At 33.6% G+C, this 23,113-nt stretch overlaps 1 protein-coding gene across 3 annotated transcripts in view; it reads right to left on the bottom strand.

Moving 5' to 3' along the window:
* Positions 1–7,466: 7,466 nt before the first annotated feature.
* LOC149411087 (acetylcholinesterase-like) overlaps positions 7,467–23,113 on the bottom strand; it is a 325,241-nt gene continuing 309,594 nt past the window's right edge. For 2 of the 3 annotated variants that reach the window (XM_089647425.1, XM_089647427.1), the window contains 3 exons: positions 11,986–14,104; positions 10,892–11,067; positions 7,467–10,399 (listed from right to left, as the gene is read on the bottom strand). In XM_089647425.1, coding sequence (XP_089503551.1) covers positions 10,269–10,399; positions 10,892–11,067; positions 11,986–14,072 — 2,394 coding nt within the window. In that variant the 5' untranslated portion in view covers positions 14,073–14,104 and the 3' untranslated portion in view covers positions 7,467–10,268. Of the gene's footprint in view, positions 10,400–10,891; positions 11,068–11,985; positions 14,105–21,095; positions 21,172–23,113 lie in introns of those variants that run through there. The other variant, XM_089647426.1, reaches the window with a different exon arrangement.

Raw genomic sequence — 23,113 nt, 5'->3', positions numbered from 1 at the left:
GGTGTATTTTTCAGCGTACCACTACAGATTTTTAGTAGTCATTCATTTTGAATCGAAAAAACCATGGATTTGAAAAAAAAACTTGTTTTTATTGGTACATACTATCATAGAGAATCACTTTCCAAATTGAAATTTAACCCCGGACACCTTGTGTTTTTGGCCTGACGAGTTGTTACTAAGAATTGTGCGTTGCAAACTGTCGAACCTAACCAAAACTTCAAAATGATTTGTAAGTACTGGTGTTTCTTTTAGCTGACTACATTCACAATGTGATTGGTGAATTTAACAAACTGGAGCAGTATTCCGGTTGATTGGGTTGTGAGATAATTTAAGAAAACCGTTTATGTTGTATTTTTACAGATTAAAACATGTAGTTATAAACATTGCCAGCTGCCCAAATAGCAAATGTTTTTCTCATTTTACCAAAGATATTAGAAGAACGAGATATGCTATGTTGTCCGTCGGACCGTGGGCGGAGTACTACCTAATTAGGGTACTTTGAACGGTATCGGGACGTGTACGCACAGAAATCTGTTCTATGTATTAGTGCGGCTACCTTAGCGTAAGCGAAGGTGTGCAGTAGTATTGGTGAACAAAACCGGCGACACTGGGCAAAACAATTCCACACAGTATGAACTGCTCATAGCACATCTCGTTCTTCTAATATCTTTGCATTTTACAATTCATATTATGATTCAGTTGTTTGTTGAATGTTCTCCTATCACGGGGTCCTATAAATAGACCTCCTAATGTATTGCAATTGATCACATAGCATTAAATCTCTGTAAGCTGTTGTAACAGTGATATTGCATCAACCAGGCAACTGACTGTTAGTATGAAAGAGACAACATGAGAGACCGAGAAGAAAGGGCTATATAAGTTGTCCTATGTCTCTTTTTCATCATCTGTTACTTAAGAATTTTTATTGTGTAAATTATTACAGTCATTTGACTGATCCTTGCTACAGCTGGCATGTTAACTACATAAAAAATCACTAGAATTGGCTCCCAATATTTTATTATGAATTTTACAAATTGATTTAGGTTGCCCATAGATGAGAGAATTTAGTTGCGGTGACAACTGTGTTGCAACAGTTTTCAGTAAGAGACTTTTTTGAATTTGTAATAGTTTCCAACTGTCGCATGTCACCGCAACTAAAGTCTCTCGTCTGCAGGCGGCCTTAACGTAGAGCAGTTTTTATTTGCTGAACGTTAAAATTATATTATCAGAGTTTTACAAGAGACTTGTTAATTTTGATTGCTCTTTTGTTTATTTAATAACTTTTTAATCTTGAGGGGGCCTTGTAATGAATTAATCCAGCATAAAATGTTAATCTTTTACTGTTACACCATTATTTTACAGGATTACGATAAACCGACAAAATAGGCCATATTCATTTTAGGCTTAAAACTGGTGTAAGTAATTTAGTATAGGTAATCGATTAAATCTTGTTTTGACATGGAATAAGTTCAGAATTTTAATTAATTTTCAAGAATTCACATTGCTACCTCTTATCAGCCATTTTGTTTTATGGGCCTTTTCCAAAAAAATATAAAGGTTTACTGCACTGTGTTTACATTAGAGTTTTTTTTTATTACATAACTGTGATCTGTTATTTAATTTAAACTATTGATACGTCTTGAAATGCAATATTTAAATAAGTCACTAAACAGAGTTACTCATTGGATTGTACTATGTACTTCTTATTTAAAAGTAGAAACTGATGTGTACGTTTATTAGTGTTTAAAGTAACAAGCAGAAAGTAACTCTATTTAATATAATTTTATTATAATTTAATTTGACAAAGCAATACAATAAAATTATCATCAATGATGAATTTATCTTTAAATGAATTAACTATTTTATGTATCTAATATTTGTATTGTAAAATACAGCATATTATAGTTAACTTAAATATAATGGTTTAGTTTAATGAGGAGATACAATAATACGCCCATTAGGAAGAAATAAAGACTTCACAAAGTTCTAGGTGTGAATTGAAGGAAAATGCTACTTAAAATTTCACAATCGGTGCATTCTAAAGTTTCCATACTTCATAACATTGTGTGTAAGTTCGTATCATTGATACTTAATTCTTTTCTCCATAAATATTACTATTCTTAGTTAAGTGAATTATTCAATCAATTGATTTATACTTCTCTCCGACAGATATCATATTGAACACACAACAATCAGGTTGTTTGGAAATTAACAATCGACAAACGCCATCTATCGATATAAGATTATATACGATATAAAGATTTTTTTATCATTAATTGTAGACAATTTTTTTAGCATCCATCTAATGACATTATTTCTACGAGAAGATTTTGCTCTGATTGCTCTTAACAGACTGAAATTTTAACTGTTAGTTCTTGCTCAATCTAGGACCAAATTCTCTGTATTTTAACCATAACATTACTGCATATTCACAGTATTCTTACATAGTAGAATATTGTATGTGCTTCTTACAGAACTGTTTGAACATACTTAAGTAGTTCTTTGCAAACTGTCTAGATTTTAGAACGTCTGGTTCTTATGTGTATTCTAGAATTATCTGCATGTGGTTCTCACATAGAGAAGTGTCTGTAGTACTTACACATTATTATAATTATATGTAGTTCTGACATATTTTGACAGTTCTCACATATTAGATAATATATGAGCTGTACTTCTCACATATTTTGACAGTTCACACATTAATTTGTTTACAGTTCTCGGATATTAAAACTGTCTGTAGTTCTCACATACATAATAGAATGGCGTGTGATTCTCACATACTCTGACAGTCACATATGAGAATAGTTTGATATTTTGACACTTTTAAGATAATTTATAGTGATATATCGGTATCTAGTTCTCACGATAGTTCTCAGATATTCAAATTTTTAATGGCCTCCGTAACACGCATTAAAAACAGAGACTTAGGTCCTAGTTAGAAATACATTTTGATGACGTACAAACCTCCCAAATCATTGAGTTTCTTTGCAAATATTCTGTCAATTCATCTACAATATATAGGCAACTTCTTAAATTGTATTATGACCGATGAATTTTCAAAAAATATTGCACACATTTGCATTGTAGTATATATTTGATCATATTGTATGTAGTTCTTTATTGAGCAGAGTTAACATTATTGGTACAATCAAGTAGCTTTCTTTCTTGTCATTTTGAACTTCGAGCTTATCCAAAACATGACAAACAAGTCTGATAATTAATTGGTGCACAAAAGAAGACTTCTACAATATTATGTTATGTGTATTTCATGATTGTGTTAGTACATAATTTTTGATATAAAATATTGTATAAAGCTACAAATACTGCGCAATATGTACAAATATTTTTTCACATACTTTTAGAGATCATAAATTTGCACCATTACAAAGATATGTATGTTTTTATAATTACATATCTTCATGACAAAGACTACTAGACAATGGTATGATTTCAATCCATTGCATAATATATTTTTCATGTTCTGGGGTAAAATGATTGAAGATTTATTCAGTAAAATACACCACTTCTGAATCATCTCATATCTGTTTTGAGTATCAAGCCACATCCAATTTTTCATTAAAAATGGTCTCTGAGAAACTAGTTTACAAAGTTTTTATGGTATCTCACAAATCGCTGATTCGTTCAATGATGATAAACGTCATCATTTAATAAATTCTTATCAATGAAATTTTTCAAATTTGTCGACAATCATTTTATTTTTATTTTAATTAGATAGCGTGCTTTTGTAATATTTTTTGGATGTAGGTAATCCGAGTGTTGTTTTTTTTACGATATAATTGTAGTATTAAATAATTTCAAAATTAAAAACATTAACAAATTACATTATTTTGAGTAGTATCATAAAGTTAGTGCAAAAACTCACTAAGTGATATTATGTAGCATTGTGATCTTTTTTTTCATTCTATTAAATTCCGTTCACAAAATGGAATATCAACCTCCTTGGCACATACTGACTTTTCCTACCTGGCATAAGCTTTATTTAGGCACTTATGCACTTAACACATTTATCTTTACTTCATTTAGTGATTTTCTACACACAGTCAACCAAAAAGAAAGAGAAGATTCAATGAGGCAGTAATGGAAAAATACTTAACTGTTGACTTTATGATGTTGCATTCTTCAGGACTTGTTGATTATTTGTTCTACTTCCATCCAAATATTTTCAATGCATCATAAGATTGAGAAGGGTATGCATTCTGGTGCAGTTCCCTATTCCATAATATTTCATTAGTCGTTCAAAGATCTTGCACAATACTTGTAGCGTCCTCTCGTTTCAAATGTTTCCAACATTGAAAACAATTGTTTTTTATTGTAAAGTCACAAAATTTTCATCACATCAGCAGTTAAGTCTTTCTTCAACAAATGCCTTCTGTTCTAATACAATGTCATATCGCACATAACAGATATAAAACCAAATGCAACCCACGTAAAAAACTCTTTCTTCAAATCTCTTTAGTAATAGGAGGGAACCAACAAATTCATTTTTCGTACATTTTTCTATAAATTTTCCGTCTATTTTAATCTTCGTAAACCACCTGGGGTTGAGCCTAGCTTTGAATATAGACTTCAGCTAAGTAAATAAACTGTTCTCTTTGGAATCAGCTCATCTCTCTAATGGAAACCTTTGATTGAGATGGAATATAGACCGCAAACAGAAGAACATGCCGATATGCACTTCTCTTATCGTGCGCAGCAAGGGCATGATTTTTTAGTAGTTCGCTAGTTTTGATGGGTGGTCTGCCATGCTGCACTCTTTCACCGCATTTAATTCCGGAGCACGCTACGAAATGGTATTTTGTGTTTTTATCGAACTAGTGTATAATCTGAAATGATTCTATTATCGAGTATACTTTATAATTCAACAACGATTGTTGTGATTTGAATTTTGGAGAGATTTGCAGTTCGAGTATTTTACTTAGAGTATCCGAAAAATATATTTATAAACAACAAATTATTGAAGATTTACAATAATATTTTAATATCCTTAATAATATTCTAATAGACATAAATTACTTCTTCTTTTTAATAATACCTAAAACGATGGACATTAAATAGAAGAGTGACTAAGAGGCACTATATAGGTTTTATGAGAGGTTTATAACTACATAACATATAAGAATATTCAAAGTCGTGAAAAATTATTGTTTTTAGAGACCATGATATTACCAGCTAATCATACATACCTTAGGAATATGTTATATTATAATTAAATAGTAATTCATTTAATTGTATAACTATTCATGTCAAATTAAATATATTTTGTTGAAACAGTGAAAACTTGTTTTATCATTTTTCTTTCAAATGAAGTTCATATTTTCATTGTACTTTTTATTTCGTTATTTTGTAGACTAACATTCTTAAAAACCAATATTTTTTGAGCTGTAAATTGTAATCATTCCCAGATATTATTTTTGGGTATTTTCACTTTTTTTTTTTTATTCTCGAAAAAATGTAAGAAAATTAGGATGATGAAGCTATTTTTGTGTGTTTACGAATTAATTTTTTATAACGATTTAAAATGTGCTATTTTCGATTTGCCGCCAAAATGACATGTTGGTATTTATTCGTTAATTCGCGGCGGTGAAGTCACGCCGGGCGACGTTGGTGACAGCCGTCTTACCAGACATTTGCGTTTTCTACGTCATAATGTCGTTGTAGCCAATTGGAACCATTTCGGAATGAGCAGTTTTAGATAGTTTTTGAAATTAATAATTATGAATGAAAATATTAAAATTACATATTTTTATTACGAAAATTATAATCAGAAAAATAAAACTTTAAATCTCCCACACGGTATTCATAGTTTTTGTGAAAATATCTCATTGAACCCAAGAAAAATTATTCTTATAGATATATAAGCCTTCTGGCATCCATCTTTGGCCTTCCTCGAATGTTTTCGGCCCATCTCATCTGTGGGCTATGTCTGTATCTTTTTCCCAACCAACAACACCTTCTTGACTACTTGTTTTTTTTCGCTCACGTGATAGAATATGATGAATCAAGTTTTCGCAGTAGATGTTTTCTAATGGAAATAATTGGTTATATAAAATATTAGTTACAGTCTACGATACATATAATATGGGATTAAAATAGAAAACTAAAATAATTGTTTAAGTTCCTACAACATGAAAAATAATGTTCCACAGATTAGAAAGACTTTTATTTGCTTACGGAAGAACTATTACTTAATCTAGTTTTGAGAATGCTGTGATTAAAATTAAAACATTATTTTTACAATAGTTAAAATCAGTAAATATAAATATTTAGTTTCATAAGCAATCCCTTATTTATTGTTAATTTAAAATATAGCAATTTTTCAAACTCTCCTCTATTCTGTTAATTTTTTTGGGGTCATACAATTTTAAATTTTAATTCGATCAATTGTTTAATGTGCCTTGTATTGTCGCAATAAATTTATAAACACATCAACATAATTCAAGCAATGCATCAACTTCAACACAATTCAAATAATATATTAATTACAATATAATTTGAAAAATGTATTAACTTGAACATATTTCAAACAATGTATTAATTGAATACAATTCAAACAATGTATTAACTTGAACATATTTCAAACAATGTATTAATTGAATACAATTCAAACAATGTATTTACTTGAACACAATTCAAATAATGTATTTATTTCAACAAAATTCAAAAACTGTATTAATTTTAATATAATTTGAACAATGTATTAACTTGAACATATTTCAAACAATGTATTAATTGAATACAATTCAAACAATGTATTAACTTGAACATATTTCAAAAAATGTATTAATTGAATACAATTCAAACAATGTATTAACTTGAACACAACTCAAATAATGTATTTATTTCAACCAAAGATATTAGAAGAACGAGATGTGCTATGCGCAGTTCGTACTGAGTGGAATTGTTTTGCCGAGTGTCGCCGGTTTTGTTCACCAATACTACTGCACACCTTCGCTTGCGCTAAGGTATCCGCACTAATATATAGAACAGATTTCTGTGCGTACACGTCCCGATACCGTTCAAAGTACCCTAATTAGGTAGTACTCCGGCTACGGTCCGGCGGCCAACATAGCATATCTCGTTCTTCTAATATCTTTGATTTCAACACAATTCAAATAATGTATTAATTTCAATATAATTCGAACAATGTATTTATTAACTTGAACATAACTCAAACAATTTAATAAATATTCAAAAAAATAATAATACATTCATTTGTTTACTAAAATTCAAACGATTTACATAAATTCATTTGATCAACATAATGTAAATGCTTTATTCAAATTAGAAAAAAATATATAATCTAATAATGTATTTTTTAATATAATAACGAATTGAAAATCAAGTTAATGCATTTAATTTGCTAAAATTTGTTTCAGATTTATTTTGTGGTGGCTTTCTTTGTAATATTTTTGTGTGTCTTTGTGTCTTGTCTTTCTTATGTCTTTCACATATTTTTTATAGAACTTAGTCAGATATTAGACTAAATTTTATAAAGAAAGTAAAATGTACTTACCCCAATCGCGACTTTCTTCATTAGCTGTATGACCCAAAAGCAACCATTTCGTAAGTTATAGAATTTGTGCAAAGTATACTGAATAGAATTTTTTATGGAAAAATAGTTTCAAAATGCACAAGGAAACGGCTACTACTCTTAAAATTGAAACCCTAAATTTACGATCATATACGGCAAGGTTTTCTTAAATTTAAATAGATATCGTTCTTGTTTTATCAAACTTATTGAAATGCAGCGTCTTACTTTGAAAGCAAAGTTACATCGAGTCTGCGACGCGTCGTCCCGATGGGCTGCGATGAATATAGCAGACGTGGCACTACACATACAAGACTGCATGCACGCACAAGACACTGCACGCACGTGTTAGAATTTCCATGCCAAGCTTGCCTCCGTTAAACAATGCATAAAACAGTGATTCCCTAACTAACAGAATCTAGAAAACATAAACTACCCTAACACCGAAACTAGGTGCTTAAAGCTTTCCAAAACAATAAACAGTCGATTGATTATAAGTGTTTCAGACAAAAATGTTAAAAAAAATCAATATATTGAAAACGTGTTTGATCCCTTTGTAAAATAGGCTACCTTAACCCGCGTTCTGCAGTGTTGTTTATTGACTTATTCCCCAATAACCAAATGTACAAATTGGAAAACTTCCTGTGATGATATTATAATATTTCCTAGAATTGGACTACTTAATTAATTTTCCTCCAAACTCTGTTGGAATTAATTTTCTGCTCAGTGAACACTTTGTGTCTTTTTGAACACTTTTCGAACCAAGACAAGATGGAATATTTAAGATTTGTAATGAGTTTTATTTTTACTAACATCGGTTTATTATGCTATGAAGTTTAATAAAGATTTGAGATTATTTCATAAAATGTAAAATGTAGGTAGTAAACGCGATAATTATATTCGGGGCTGGCCATTGAGTTTTATAGATAGAGCTAGCATTGGCGCTCGAAGTATGGGCCAATAACATTGGTTAATTGTCCACTGTGAGGTACCACGGACTTCAGTCTGTTAAAAGCACTTGGCATGTCTCAGGTCTCTCAGTTCAGCGTGGACTGGTCTCCGGCGATAACTTCAAAATGCCGACATGCACACTGAGATAACGTACAAGTAGTACTGGAAAGATAGGTAAAGCAATGGCATAACTTTTCATGAATAAATAGGATTTTACTCAAACTCAAGGAGCGCTCGAAGTTGGTGCGCCAGTAGCCCACATGATCCGGGCCGTGGCGCGGCGGCGTGCTGCCGTCAGCCACAGGCCACTCCGTTCTTTGAGTTTGTTCGCGGTCGGAAGGATTCGGGTGACATCGACAGCCGCCACACCCCTCCCTACTTCCCGCACGGGAATAATATTTCACAATGATTTTGCAACTCTATTTATATAAATCAATGGGGCTGGCCTGTATTTCGTAAACTTGGAACAAGTCCACAACCTTTCCAGGTCTGACCAAACATGCTTTTCAATATGAGTAATGAGTATATCATCCTTATATCGTCCAAGAAGACATTAATTTCCTAAATGCTGGAAAAGGTTGAGAGCCTATACACTTTCCTTGAATTTAATATGAAAATTTTGCACACTTTGTCATCGGATTGGTATCAAAACTCTGTCCATTTTTACATTAGTCAGTGCCAAAACTCATTTCCCACAGAAATGCCAGGACTCTGTTAATTAGTGTGTAAAATTCCAAATCTCCGGATATTATTCCGTAGATTCAATGCCAAAACTCCGATCTCTCTTGTAAAAAAGGTCGATTCTCTGTCGGTAGATCAGTGGCAAACATTTTGGGATTTTTTTTATTGACATTCAAGTAAAAAAAACTGGCCATTCTTTCACAGGTACCAAAACTAATCAAGAACTACCAAAACTCTGTCAAATCTTTCATAGATTAATTATCAAAACTTTGGCCGATTTTACATTTTCCAAACTCTGAACCATCAGTTAAATGTCAAAACTCTGACCATTGTTCCATATTCCAAACTCTGGACGTCATTCCATTAGTTATGACAACACTCTGGACCTTTTTCCATGGATTTGACACTAAGACTTCTCCAAGAATTTATCTCCAAAAACTGGCGCCTGAGGCCTCGGCCTCAAAGGCTCGCCCAGCCCTGCCCCGATGCTCTGTCGCAGTAAACATCCACATCTCATTGGGTCAGTTAAGGTTAGGCAATTTTTCACCATTTTCGTCTAAAACAAATAGAAATAATAAACGTCTCAACGACAACTGAGACAAAATGAACAATGTCACAATGACAATTGCAACAAAATGAACACTGCCTCAATTAATTACAATCGAGACAAAATGAACAATGTCACACTGACAACTGTAATAGAATGAACACTGCCTCATTCGTTACAAACGAGACAAAATGAACGATGCAACAATGAAGATTGCAACAAAATGAACACGGCCTCAATCGAGACATAATACCTACAATATCTCAATGATTGAGACAACATAATCCACAAGTAAACAACGATCTGTGCATAATTATAATTTATATAACAAATTATTGACATAACTTGATAATACTTAGAACTAAGTGTTTTTTTATTCATTGATAATTATAATTACTGCGCGATTGCAATTATTGGGCATTTTTGTGTTAAGATTGAGTACATTATTTGATATGACAGGGAGCGTCGCACCTTCTAGCCGACGCGGCATCTAAAATGATATGTTTGAAGGGTTCCCCACTCGGGACAGGGGGGCGCGGCCTAGGAAAGGAAGGTCTGCAGAACCAGGGCCTGTAGGAAGGCTCCAACTAGGAGCAGGTGCTGCTGCAGGAACGTGCTGCTCGCTCCGCAGGTCTGGGGCGGTTTGGCGGCATTAGCCGTTTCTAAGTTACCTGGAAATCACAATATTTTATGTATTTCAGAATAAATTCATAAAAGAAACCATGCCGTGTTCTCTTGGGACCATAAATTGTATGTATATATCCTTATCGAGAACATGCAGTCCATGGAGGCTGTATAATATGTCCCAAAAAACTGTGAAATGTAATACATTTCTTTTTTTTTGTTTGGCATGCATAGCTTGACAGCTTGTAATGAGCATGACTGCGTCTTTTGATTGAAGTAAAACGAGTACCAGAAATCAGGCTACAGGGGAAAGATTAAAAAAAACATGAAACCTTTACAGATTATATTTAAATGGACAAGAATCAATCATCAGAAATTTAACCAATCAGGAAAATGAATACAACCTTTCAGGAACCATCCCGACGCTTCCCAGAGATGCCCTGAGAACGACCGCAGATCACCAGAAGCATCTCAGCAAGACAAAGATTTTTAAGATACTACCTCAATGATTTAATTTGAATTGTGCTTGAGAAACTCACTAGTGACTGCGATCAGCTGAGGCAGGTACTTCTTCCAAAATGCGCACTGCTTCAGTCGCGGTCCGCGGCCCGTAGCGCTGGAGTTGACGTCCAGTGAGAGAAATTCGCGCCCGTAGGTCGTGTGCACTGGCCAGTATGTGTCAGTCCAGGTGCCATCCGAAGACATGCTGGGATTGCTGCAATGGAAACGTTAAAGTAAATGAGTTTTCTTTGTTCATACTCGCTTGGGGCGACATTTACGTCTCCTTTTTTCTCAATAGTGGACGTCATCCATATGGAAAAGATAGACAGGCGTCGCCAATGGATGAGATATGCCGATGACCTGAAAAGAACTCTTGGTTTTGAATGGGTGAGTATTTGAAAGATTCACAAAACTGGAGATATTTTGGGAAGGTTTTTGCGATAACAAAAGCCCATGCACTGTGCTATTAGAGCAGTCCGCTCCGGACACCGAATTGTCAAGGTGCTAAGGTGCTGATAATACCAACACCTAACAATCCTAACACAACGCCTTGAGATTATTTTTCATGCAAACGGCGCTACACAAAAGTACAAATTTCCGAAATTTATTGATTACTGTGATCACCAACGTAGGCATCTATTGGGTTTGATAAAGTCAAAATTTTACTCGCGACAGGCACCGTTTGGCTTAGGGCCGAACCTGAGCCCATGAATCGCGTCTCTGGTGGATTGAGCAGCTTTCATCCAATGTGGCATTCAATTTGTCGTTAAAAGCGTAATTTATTACATTTATTTATCCCTATAAAACGCTGATAGAGAATGCTAGGAGATATGTTGAGCTCACGACTTGAAAAGAGCTTGCGGTTTTGGATGAGTTAGAGTCTTCAAAGCTGGCGACATTTGGGGGACATCTGTTTCCAAAATTGGATACCCCAAGGCTCATTCAGTAGAATAAGAATAATTAAAAAATGTGGAGGGATGTGTAAGATGAGCACAGACCAACTTTTATCTGGAGTTGTTGTCGGCGAGGTTGTTGATTGGTGACTGCAAGTTCTTGACAAATATCTTCCTAAAAATCAGTGAATACCTAGGACTCGTTGACTCGGTAAATAATATAAAAAAATAAAACTTACCCAGTTTTTGCGAAATTAGCCCAGTAGCGCATGATCCTCCTGCTGAGTTCTGCCTCTTGCGGAGCGTAGTTTTTCCCCGGGTTCAGCGGCTCTCCAAACACGAAGCTAATCTCGTCTCCGTGAATCACTCCCGCCCAGGAAGGCCAGGGGCTAACTGCACTACGATGTTTGTAGTAATACATGTACACATTGTTTCCAGTCTCTGCATAACGATTGGCAAACTCGTTCACATTGCAAGTAAACTGGTAGTCTCCGACCATCTTGTCCAATGCATCTCTGTTCCTTATCGGATCGTCAGGATTCAACCAGTCAGTATACTCAAACACAATAGCTTGCCGCGCTACGTTGTTCACGTACGGGTTCAACTCTTTAACTGCCTGCAAGAACTCTTCTCTGTTGACGTAGACATTTTCCTGCATCCGGAAAAGATCCGTCAGGTAGTAGATAATAAAATAGTGACCTTCTTCAGAGTTGGAGCCCATCAGGATGTTTGTCTTCTTGAAGTTCTTCACGGCGAGGGAGCGTGTTGGATTCTCATCCAAGAATGCACCGTCTATTATTGGTACGAAAGGAAACTCGCAAATGCCCAAAGTTCCCCATTCATTATTTACCAGTTCGAGTGCGTCTTTGGTTCTCAGGCACTCGATCGCAGCGGATACATCGTGACGATCATGAGGACATCCAACGGCCTCCGCCAATCGTAAACCTCTAAGTAGACTTTCATCTCGAGATATGATCGCCCAAGGAGCAGTAGGAGATCCGGACTGCATGATTGCTTGGGAAAACAAATTCCTCGACAAAGGTGAAAGCAAGTGAAGGGATATGGCCACCGCTCCGGCCGATTCTCCAAAGAGAGTGATGTTGTTCGGGTTTCCTCCAAAAGCGTGAATATTGTCACGGAACCAATGCATTGCCATCAGTTGGTCGAACATGCCGGCGTTGCCTGGTACTTCTGCATTGTCAAAGAATAAGAAACCGAGTGATGCGACCCTATATTGCATGGACACCACTATCACATTCTCTTCAGACACCAAGATTTTCGGATCATATACATCTAGTGTTGTCGTTCCGGTATAGAAACCGCCTCCATAAACCCACATCATGACTGCAGCATTCTTGGGTCTAGGCTTTGGAGAGTATACGTTTACGTACAGACAATCTTCTGAAAGTGGTGTATTGGGATTCCACATCGTAGCTCCGGGGAAATCAGGAAATACTGTATCTGTGATCTGAATACAAGTGTTAGGATGGCTGGTTGCGTTTATAATATCGTCTCCCCATCTTTCCACTGGTCGAGGGTGCCTAAACCTGAGCGGTCCAATTGGCTTTTGAGCATACGGGATCCCCAACCACGCATCTACCTTCTTTCCAGTGGCAGCTGTCAGAGTAATACCCCTCACTTTTCCTTTCTTCGTCTGCACAACAAGAGGATCTTCCCCAGTCTCTTCGGGATTCTCCTTCTTAACTTCGGGTTGTTCTGTTACAATAGGTTTCGGGGGAGCGGGTTCGTCCGCCATCGGGAATCGATACTGCGGCTGTTCGTCTGGGTTGGTAAGTGACTCCCTTCTGGTGAATTGTCGTCTTTTGGGCGCTGGTTTTTCCGAAGATTCGTATTCCTCATCCATCCGCGTATGATGCTCGATATTATTTTCAACGCTGTGCGATACTTTGTCGTAAGCGACGCTGGCGTCTTCTTCTCCGACCTTGTTGATGATGTCCAATTCTGGGTTGTATCTCACTGTATCTCCGTGTCCAAGGTAGACCTTATCGTGCAAGCTTTGGGGAATGTCGCTCTGTTCGATGGCATGCTTTCCAAGGAGGACGTTTTCGTTCCTGGACTTTCCGATTACCGGAGTGTGGTCTGGGTCTTGTTGGAGGTTGTGTCTGAGCTTGTCTTGTCTGTCAGGGGAGTGCGATGAGAGGGTGCTGTCCCTGGAGTGGTAGGGTTCCTCAGCAGTGTCCAGAGGATGCAGAGAGAAGGGTTCCTGCAGGTCAGGGCGGTGTCGGGGGCGCCGTTCCCGCGGCGAGGACATAGCGCCCGCCACCAGGAACAAGAGGAGACCAGCAGCATTTCGCGCGGTCACCATCTTGCAGCCAACTTTTATCGTTTACTCCAAATCTGAGGAAAAAAGAAAAAAAACGTATATTAATCAAAATGTAGCCCAAATATTTATGATCTCTTTGACGTCACTGCACCCGGTCGGATACGTTTGGAGTAAGTTCATTTACGTCTGAACGAACCAGCATGTTACTTGAGTTTTTAAGAAGCAATAAATATAACTTGAAAGATGATTTGACTGTGCTTATAAAAAAATAACACTGGCGTTTCTTATACGGTGAATTTAATTTAAAACATAATTAGTTGACTGGATTTTTCAATGTTACGAAACTTTGGGTTTTTCCTTTCAGAAACGACAAAATACCGGAAAAAATTACCACCTAATTAACACAATAAATAAATATTTGACACATCTTTAACATGCGTATGATACCGGGTTGGTCGTTCTACACAAACCGCATATAAAAAAATGGTTCCTTAGTAGCGGCAACTTAGCAATTTAATTTAATTTTCCATTTCCAATTTAAGTCCCGGCATTCTGAATTTCTATCGAATCACACACTTCCCTTGAACACTTTAAGTTTTTAAGCATGATTATATTTATAAAGAAAATCTTGCCTATACATAATGTAGGTTGGGAGAGGGTTAAGTAGATTCGTTGGAAATAAATACTACAGGGTTCTCCAATAAGAGGTATTATTTTGAATAATGAATGTTTCTTTTGAAGCTGTTATTTTTGACATTTGACAAGTAAAAAGTACCTACGCCATTAATGAAAATGGAACGAGACACGCTTTCCAACAACGCATTGAAATTATTAAAATGCACTTGAGTGAATCAAATGCAAATCATCTTGAGTGATGAGGCCCATTTCCACCTCGGTGGCTTCGTCAACAAGCAAAATTGTCGCATCTGGGGGTCGCAAAACCCAAGAGTTATTGTTGAAAAGCTTCTTTATCCTCAACGTGTGACTGGTGCGGTTTATGGTCCGGCGGAGTCATTGGACCTTACTTTTTCGAAAATGAGGCTGGAGCAACAGTTACGGTGAATGGATTGCGCTATCGAGAGATAATTAATGATTTTTTATGGCTAGAATTGGATAATATTAATCTGGACAACGTTTACTTTGAACAAGATGGCGCTACGTGCCACACAAGCAACAAAACCATTGATCTTTTACGATTGAATATCAAAATAACACCTCTTATTTGAAAACCCTGTATTTAGTAGGTACATATATAAGCTACTTTATTTATTTGTTTTTAAATTATAAAATATAGGTTAAAAGAAATCGATTTTTCAAGATTTTAGAGGGAACTTTGGAAATTATTTGTGAGTAAATGCTTGTGTATAAAAAAAATAAAATTAAAAAAAGCATTTGATGGGCTAAAATTTAAATTACAAACGATTGATTTACGTTGAAACACAAAATAGTCGATATAAATTTAAAATTTTCACCCAAAAACCGTATTTATTTAATTTTTTTAATGAAAGACAAACATTCCCGGGTTACGAATAACCTGGCAATATTTGAAAATCTACTATTACCACCACACTACGCGGAAAATGTTGCTTGTGTTGTGATGAAGGACTTAGTATTGATCTGGACAACATTTGCTTTGAACAAAACGGCGCTACGTGCCACACAAGCAACAAAACCATTGATCATTTACGATTGAATATCAAAATAACACCTCTTATTGTAAAACTCTGTATTATAATTTTGAAAAGAAATTTGATTTAGTTTTTGTTAAAGAGGCAGTTATTATCGTACCTACTTAAATTCATCTCACTTACCACTTGCAAACATGAACCAAACTAGGGGTAGTAGAACCGAAAGGGGTTTCGTACACAATGTGCTGCATCATATAATAATAATTAAATTACTCGAATTACCGTGGAGCATCGTCACATAAAGCAATTAGGAATGTTTCCGAATACCCATAAAGTTTCCATTATATGTCTCGGGTAGCAGAATGCCTGAGGAGGCACCAACTAGTGTTGTATCAAAATGTAAATAGCCGTTAAAAATAACTGCTAAATTTAATTTTATTATTTTATGTTTATTTTATTTGAGACACAAACGGGACATTTAAAGTACATTCTTTTAAAGTATAAAATAAATTTATTTACAAATATAAATGTCCCTAGACTAATGTGTCTGCAGCAATCACATTTGCACATTCACTATTAAAACAATATCATTATTTTTTATACAAAGCTTAAAAATTACAGAAATTATAAGACATAATAATTTTGAAAATATGTTTAAATTAGGTATATAATAGAAAATATCAAATCATCAAAAATCAGCAAACAATATGTGTTTTTTATTTTATTTTATTTTTTTTAGGTACAGAAATCGTGGAGATATCTCATGAAACAAGTTATTATTTCGAATGAACAAATACTTTGGAGTGTGATATTATATATTAATTGTAAAAACACACTTTGTAATACATTACTTTTATTGAATTAATAAATGACGACCAAACAGATTTCGCAAGCTTCGTCAGAGCTTATTATGTTAAATAACAAGCCCTAAGCCCTGATGAAGCTTGGGATAAGCGAAACCTGTTTGGCTGTCATTCATTAATTCAATAAAAGTGGTGTATTATAAAGTGTGTTTTTACAATAATTAATATATAATATCACACTCCAAAGTATTTGTTCATTCGAAATAATAACTTGTTTCATGAGATATCTCCACGATTTCTGTACCTAAAAAAAAAAAAAAATAAAATAAAAAACACATATTTTTTGCTGATTTTTGATGATTTGATGTTTTCTATTATATACCTAATTTCCATTTAATATATGAAAGCAGCTGGTCACAAAAATATCAAACTGAGCACTTTTGTCTAAATATTGAATAATCAATCTTTTACAATACCTAGAATGCTTTTTACTTATAAATAATAAATAGATTCCAATTTATAATAACTTTAAATTAGATTTATGTGTAATTTTTTGTTTTTGTTTTTTTGAGGTCTGATTGTTTTCTTTACAACACATATTAAGAAGGAGATAAAATCAAAAAATGTGTATATTCTTGGTGTGCCTTATATTGCCACGAATATAGGTAATACGCATTGAAATCGCTTGACAAACGAGTCTAAAAACGCTTGATTTCAAGCACAAAAGTGGTTTTTATTTATTTTGTAAACAATTTAATAAGAAATGCTTGATTTCAAGCACAAAAGTGGTTTTTATTTATTTTGTAAACAATTTAATAAGAAAGCAAAAAAGTTAATCGAGGGAAATTGTCACAGATAGTATAAGCTAAAATATTAAGTTTTTTTAAAGTTGTTTATTTTATGCGTTCATATATTTCTATAAAGTAAATAAAAATATTATTTGTATTCTACTCAAGAAAAATGTTAGGAAAACCTTCAATTTATTTAAAGCATATTTTTTGGTATTCATAATGCAAACCAATTCATTATAAAGATTAATCGAAATTAGTGATTTAGCATTAAACTTCGCTTTGCAATCAACTGTGTGACCTTACTGTGTGAAATGTGGCTTTTGCATCAAACAGCCAGAGCTGCCAAAATAATAAATATATGTCATAATTACATACACTATTACAAGGTTCGTGAACGTTTTCTGTTGATTAAGTAAATGTTATTGTTCGAATGTTAAGCATTTTGCTAAAATAGACCAGTTTACTCTAGCTGTTTTCTGGTTTTCCGATTTTATGTCCGGGTTAAATCTTCCCCATAGGAAAAACTAAACCCTTCCACACACTTTTCCACAAATGATCATCTAGTCACTCAACATTATGCAAGTGCATTATATAAGCAAAATAAATACAAGAACAACACGTCAACTCACCAGAGATCAAATGGGAAAATAATTCACCGACTCCAGATATTTTCATATCAGAGGGTTCGGCAAGAAATAGCAATAGAAATAACGGCATTAAAAACGTTTTGAGTTCCGTGGGTGCTTTCTGCATATTTTAAAATGGGTTGCGATAAAAAAATATTTAGAAAAAACGATTCTATGAATTTTTGTATGAATTGACATATAATTAACGTCAGATGACAACAATATCTTATTTTTGTCAAAATAGTGGACTGGCTGCTTTTTGCATAGCAAATTTCAATTGATTTTATGTACACGATGATTTTTTCGTCTAGTTCCAATACAGTTTGTCTTTACACGTGGATTCGGGATGAAAAAAGAACTTGTTCTAATTTTTCAACAATTTTCGTACAGTTCAAGATGGTGGACATTATTTGACATCTTTTTTCTGTGATTGTACTAATAGTTAACTAAATTAATATCAACTATTAATGACTAAGTAAGCAATCAACTATTAATTTACCAACGATTAGTAACTTATAAATTAAACGCGTATTTAAATACATTTTTATTTTACGTAGGATTAGCACATAATTTGATTATTAGTTAATATAATGAACTACTAAATTAACTTGTAATTAATTATAATAATAATATAATAAATTAACAAATTAAATGATTTAAAACAAACATGGATTATAGTTTTTATAACATCGTTTGTTGGAACTTCCTTTGTAATTCCCCAATATTACATATTAGGATCATTATTTATAATTTTTGTTAGTATTTGAGACAACGTGTTATTTTCAACGGTTATAATCGACAGTTGACAATCGCAAACGATAGCGGCGTTGGCGTTTTTCAAAATGTTGTCAACTACCAGCACTAGCACAAACGGCTATTAAAGTCTACTTCCATCGTACCAACTATCTGGGCGACTTGATTGGTATCCGGACTCTGCCATCGAAATTATTATTCGCCCAGGAAATTGTAATTAATTAGTCTCTTTTGTTAACCCCTTTTGGTCACGTAGTGCTGTATTCGGAACGAAACATCAATAGCCGTTGAGTCACGTTGTGCCGTACGTGGCATAAAACGACACGTCCTCGTAAAATTCGTTCTTTATTCGTTTCTGTTATGGTCAGAAATATTATGTAAACAGTGAACCCTGAGCTTTCTCTTCGCATTCAAAACTTTACTATTTAATACTACGTTTTAAAATTTAATTGAATGTCAAGCCGCAATATTCCTGACAGATTTTGTAACGAACATGATACTGTAATTGTAATGATACGATGTTATAATTGTGAATTATAGTACTTGTTTTTTTTTAATGTCACATGGTTAAAAAATAACTTCAAATCGTAAATAAAACGGTACTATCATAAAACAGAACATTGAAGAAAGTAAATAAAAATAGACACAAAAACTAGGTTAGGTTATTATATCCCTGTAGTAAGTGTTCAAATATCGTTTGAAAGGAAGATATGTAAATACGAATGTTAGAGGGAGCGCGCTAATGTAAAAAAATGGTAATAATCAAGCGAAAATGTTGAAAATATTTAATAAAACACGATTTATCCGAAATAGAGAAAAAAATCTCTCGATAAATGCTTTAATTGCATTTAAAAATACACTGTAAATTTTTTCGGTGACCGGATAAATCATCAAAATGATAATTCATCACATCTTTAAAAAGTTATATAAAGTCATTTAAATTGATGAAACAAAAACATTATTAACTGGGTTAAGTAGGTTAGGTTAGGTTTAATTTATTTTTCATCGTTTCTAATAACTTTATATCACTTTTTAAAAGTGTGATGAATTGTCATTGTATTGATTTATCATGGAACCATTTTTTCATGCTTATAACATATAGGTTTTTTCAATAAGAGGTGTTATTTTATTATGTATATAAATTATTTTTTTATTTATTTTATATACATAAACACACACTTGCCACAAACTACACAATCACTTCTTATGACTTATCACTTTCTTATCACTTCTTTTATTTTATTATGTATATAAATTAAAAATGATAGCTTCAAAAGTAACATCTACTGAAATAGCGGGCTATTAAAAATAACAACTCTTATTGGATAACCCTATATTAAATAACAGAACAAAACTTTTTTTTAAGAATTTCATATAATTAACGTTTTTGCATAACAAATGTATACATAATATCTTCTAAAATAACATATATATTTTTTGAATCTTAAAAGCTTAAATAATTGTTATATGCGGGGGCTTAACTTAGGTAGGTAGATAACTAGGTTATCTATTATCCTATTTATATGGTTACCAGATAAAGTATCTTTATATTTCTTCTCTATTTTACCAACGAATGAATTTTTTTAATACGTTTTCGAAAAAAAAACTACACTAGGCAAGTCCAAAGTTAGAGGTTTTAAACTCGTAAAAACTGTGTATTTTTGTAGCATTTAGATTAATTTGTATGTTATTTAAGCAATTTCTAGATCAATAATTGATTAATGTCACAATTTACAATTATTTTGGATAAATTTTAATATTCTTACTATTTTCAGAATCGATGTTTAGTGTGACCTATTAGTGGAAAATCATGAAAAAAATTATCTTTGTTTTGGCGCATTGCCATTTTGTTATGTTGGCAATAATACACGGTAATAATTCGCCCTCATTTTGATTGAACTTTTAGTTTAAAGGTCTAGTCAGACCATAGTTATGATGTTCTAATATTAAATGACAGTTTCACTAAAAAAACACGTTAAAACTCTATTTTTAAATGCATTATAATATTATTGTGTTAGTTTTTACATAAATTAACAACAATTAATCACTTTTACATCTGCTGGATGGATAATTTAAACTATTTACACAAAGTTGCAACGTCTTCGGATAACGTTAGGTAAATAAACTTGCGAAAGACAATAAAATACTGTTGAGATATTGTTTGACCAACTTTTACTGAACGTCAAGATTTCTTACTAAAAACTTGATCAACTTTTATTAAATGTCAAGATTTATTATTAAAAACTTGATCAACTTTGTTGAATGATGGTTCAGATTTGTCAAAGTACTTTCAAGTGTCGAGTTGATCAACTAAAATTGAAACGTCTGAACACGCTATTATCGATATGAATATTTTTTTGTATTATTAGGACAGATGCTGTATTGCAATAGGTTATAACATCGACAGTAAAAGCAGATAATTTGAAAATGGCGACTTCCCAAAAATAACAATAGTTTCACAAACCTTCTTATTTCCCATGCAATTTGATCAAAAGAGGAATCGACGAACGATTGGACTATTTTGCACAGCCAAACTCTGTATCCCGACTGCAAAGAACAATCTATACATATACTCGTATATATGCAAGATAATATAAAATATTACTCTTAACCCTTGGAATAACAGAAATTCTTCCAATCGCTCGCCGTACGCCGGCTGACACATTTCCTTTTCCGTGTTTAATAGGAGGCAGAACTGCCTTGAAAAACGCACGAGTTTGAGTTTGTTAGGCTACTTCTCTCTAGACTAAACTCATGTTTACTTGAAGAGGCGCATCTTCCAATCGTGCACGGGTTTCAATGCGCATGGTAATTAATTAAAAGCTTGTGCACGATTGGAGGACGCTCGCCTTCAATTAAACACGAGTTTAGTCTAGACAGAATCAGCGTAACAAACCCGTGCGTGTTTCAAGGCTTTCTCCTATTAAACATGGAAAAAGAATTACGCCGCCGGCTGACGCTATTTTTGCAATAACTTACTTTTTGACAAAATGGCAAGCTAGAATAATATTAAGATACATTATATCCTTTCTAAGCGAATAAATTGTATTTTAGTATGCTCAGAGTGTTTTATAAGGTTCAATATCCACCAGTAGACGCATAGGTAGGTGATCACTGCAATCAATAACATTAGGACGATTTGTATTTAGCGTAGCGCCGTTTTTGTGATAAATAATCTCTAGAACGATGTGTTAGGACTGTTAGTTGTTATGTATTATCTGCGGTTTGGCGCCTTGACAATTCGGCGCCCGGAGGGAACTGCTCCAATTGCGCCCGCGTATAGCAGATCCCGGGTACACCGAGGGTTAAACACAAAATATCAGTATTTTAATCTTAGGTTATTGGGTCGATGTTGAGTTACACGATCAAAACACTGTTCGATATCATATCATAATTTTGATACTGAGTAATTAAGTAATCAATCTACATTTAGAAAATCTTATCAACAAGGGTCATGCGATTGGTATTTTGTAGTTGAATTGACCCATAAACTTTAAGGCGATATAAAATTCTAAAAACGGGGGTTTGCTCGACAGTTACATTTAAATTATTTCTGATGAACATAATACTAAAATATCAAATATTTATAATTATTAATAAAAACCGGACCTTACCATTAAAATATTTTATGCAAAACGGTTTTAAAGTTTTATAAAACGTTTCTCAACTATTAAATTATTTATTTTTCTAGACAATGAAATAGTAACTTCTCGAGGGATCCCTTTAGAAACATTTGAGAATTTAGTAATACGTTTAGGAAATAGATGCTGACTTTGAACACGATTATATTTATACATAAAATTAAAAAAAAAAACTATTACCAAAAAAATAAAATAATAATAAAGGACTATTAAAATCCTGTTAAAAACGTGACAGCAGGCCGCGTGTAATAATGATGTATCTAAGTTATAATAAATTACACTGTGGGGTAAATTAAAGGGATTTTGCATCTCCCGAAAATAAATACAATATTATTTTTACCCACATTCTTGTGAGGCTGGTATCATTGTAAACCTGCGCGCGATACCTCGCGCGGCAAATAATATTATTGTTTCCAGCAGTCTTGTCGTCGGGTTGACCCTAAACCTCCTCTAGCGTACGCGATTTAGTTGTTCGTAAAATTATTATAAGTGAGTTTTGTTAAAATAAAAAACTAAATTAGAATTATCCAAATTCTCGTTGTTTCACACTGAAGGTAATCACGCAACCTCGGATTCTGCGGATTTGGAGAGCCGCATAATCATTTAACCAACAATCCATTTAAACTGGCGATGATAATCAAACCTCCAAAACACCTTTGTAAACTGTGTTTTGGAGGATTGGTTATCATCGCCAGTTTAAATGGATTGTTGGAGAACCGCAGAATCATTTAACCAACCTCCAACCTATAATATCCTCCTACACTTTTGTTAACTGTAGAACCGTAGAATCATTTAACCAATAATCCATTTAAACTGGCAATGATAACCAAACCTCCAAAAC

Source organism: Hesperophylax consimilis, chromosome 26, assembly GCF_061612785.1.
Source record: "Hesperophylax consimilis isolate HC1 chromosome 26, BYU_Hcon_1.0, whole genome shotgun sequence".
In the NCBI taxonomy this organism is placed as follows: domain Eukaryota; kingdom Metazoa; phylum Arthropoda; class Insecta; order Trichoptera; family Limnephilidae; genus Hesperophylax; species Hesperophylax consimilis.
Note: the sequence above shows the minus strand (reverse complement) of the source record. Positions and strands in the feature narration are given on the sequence as shown.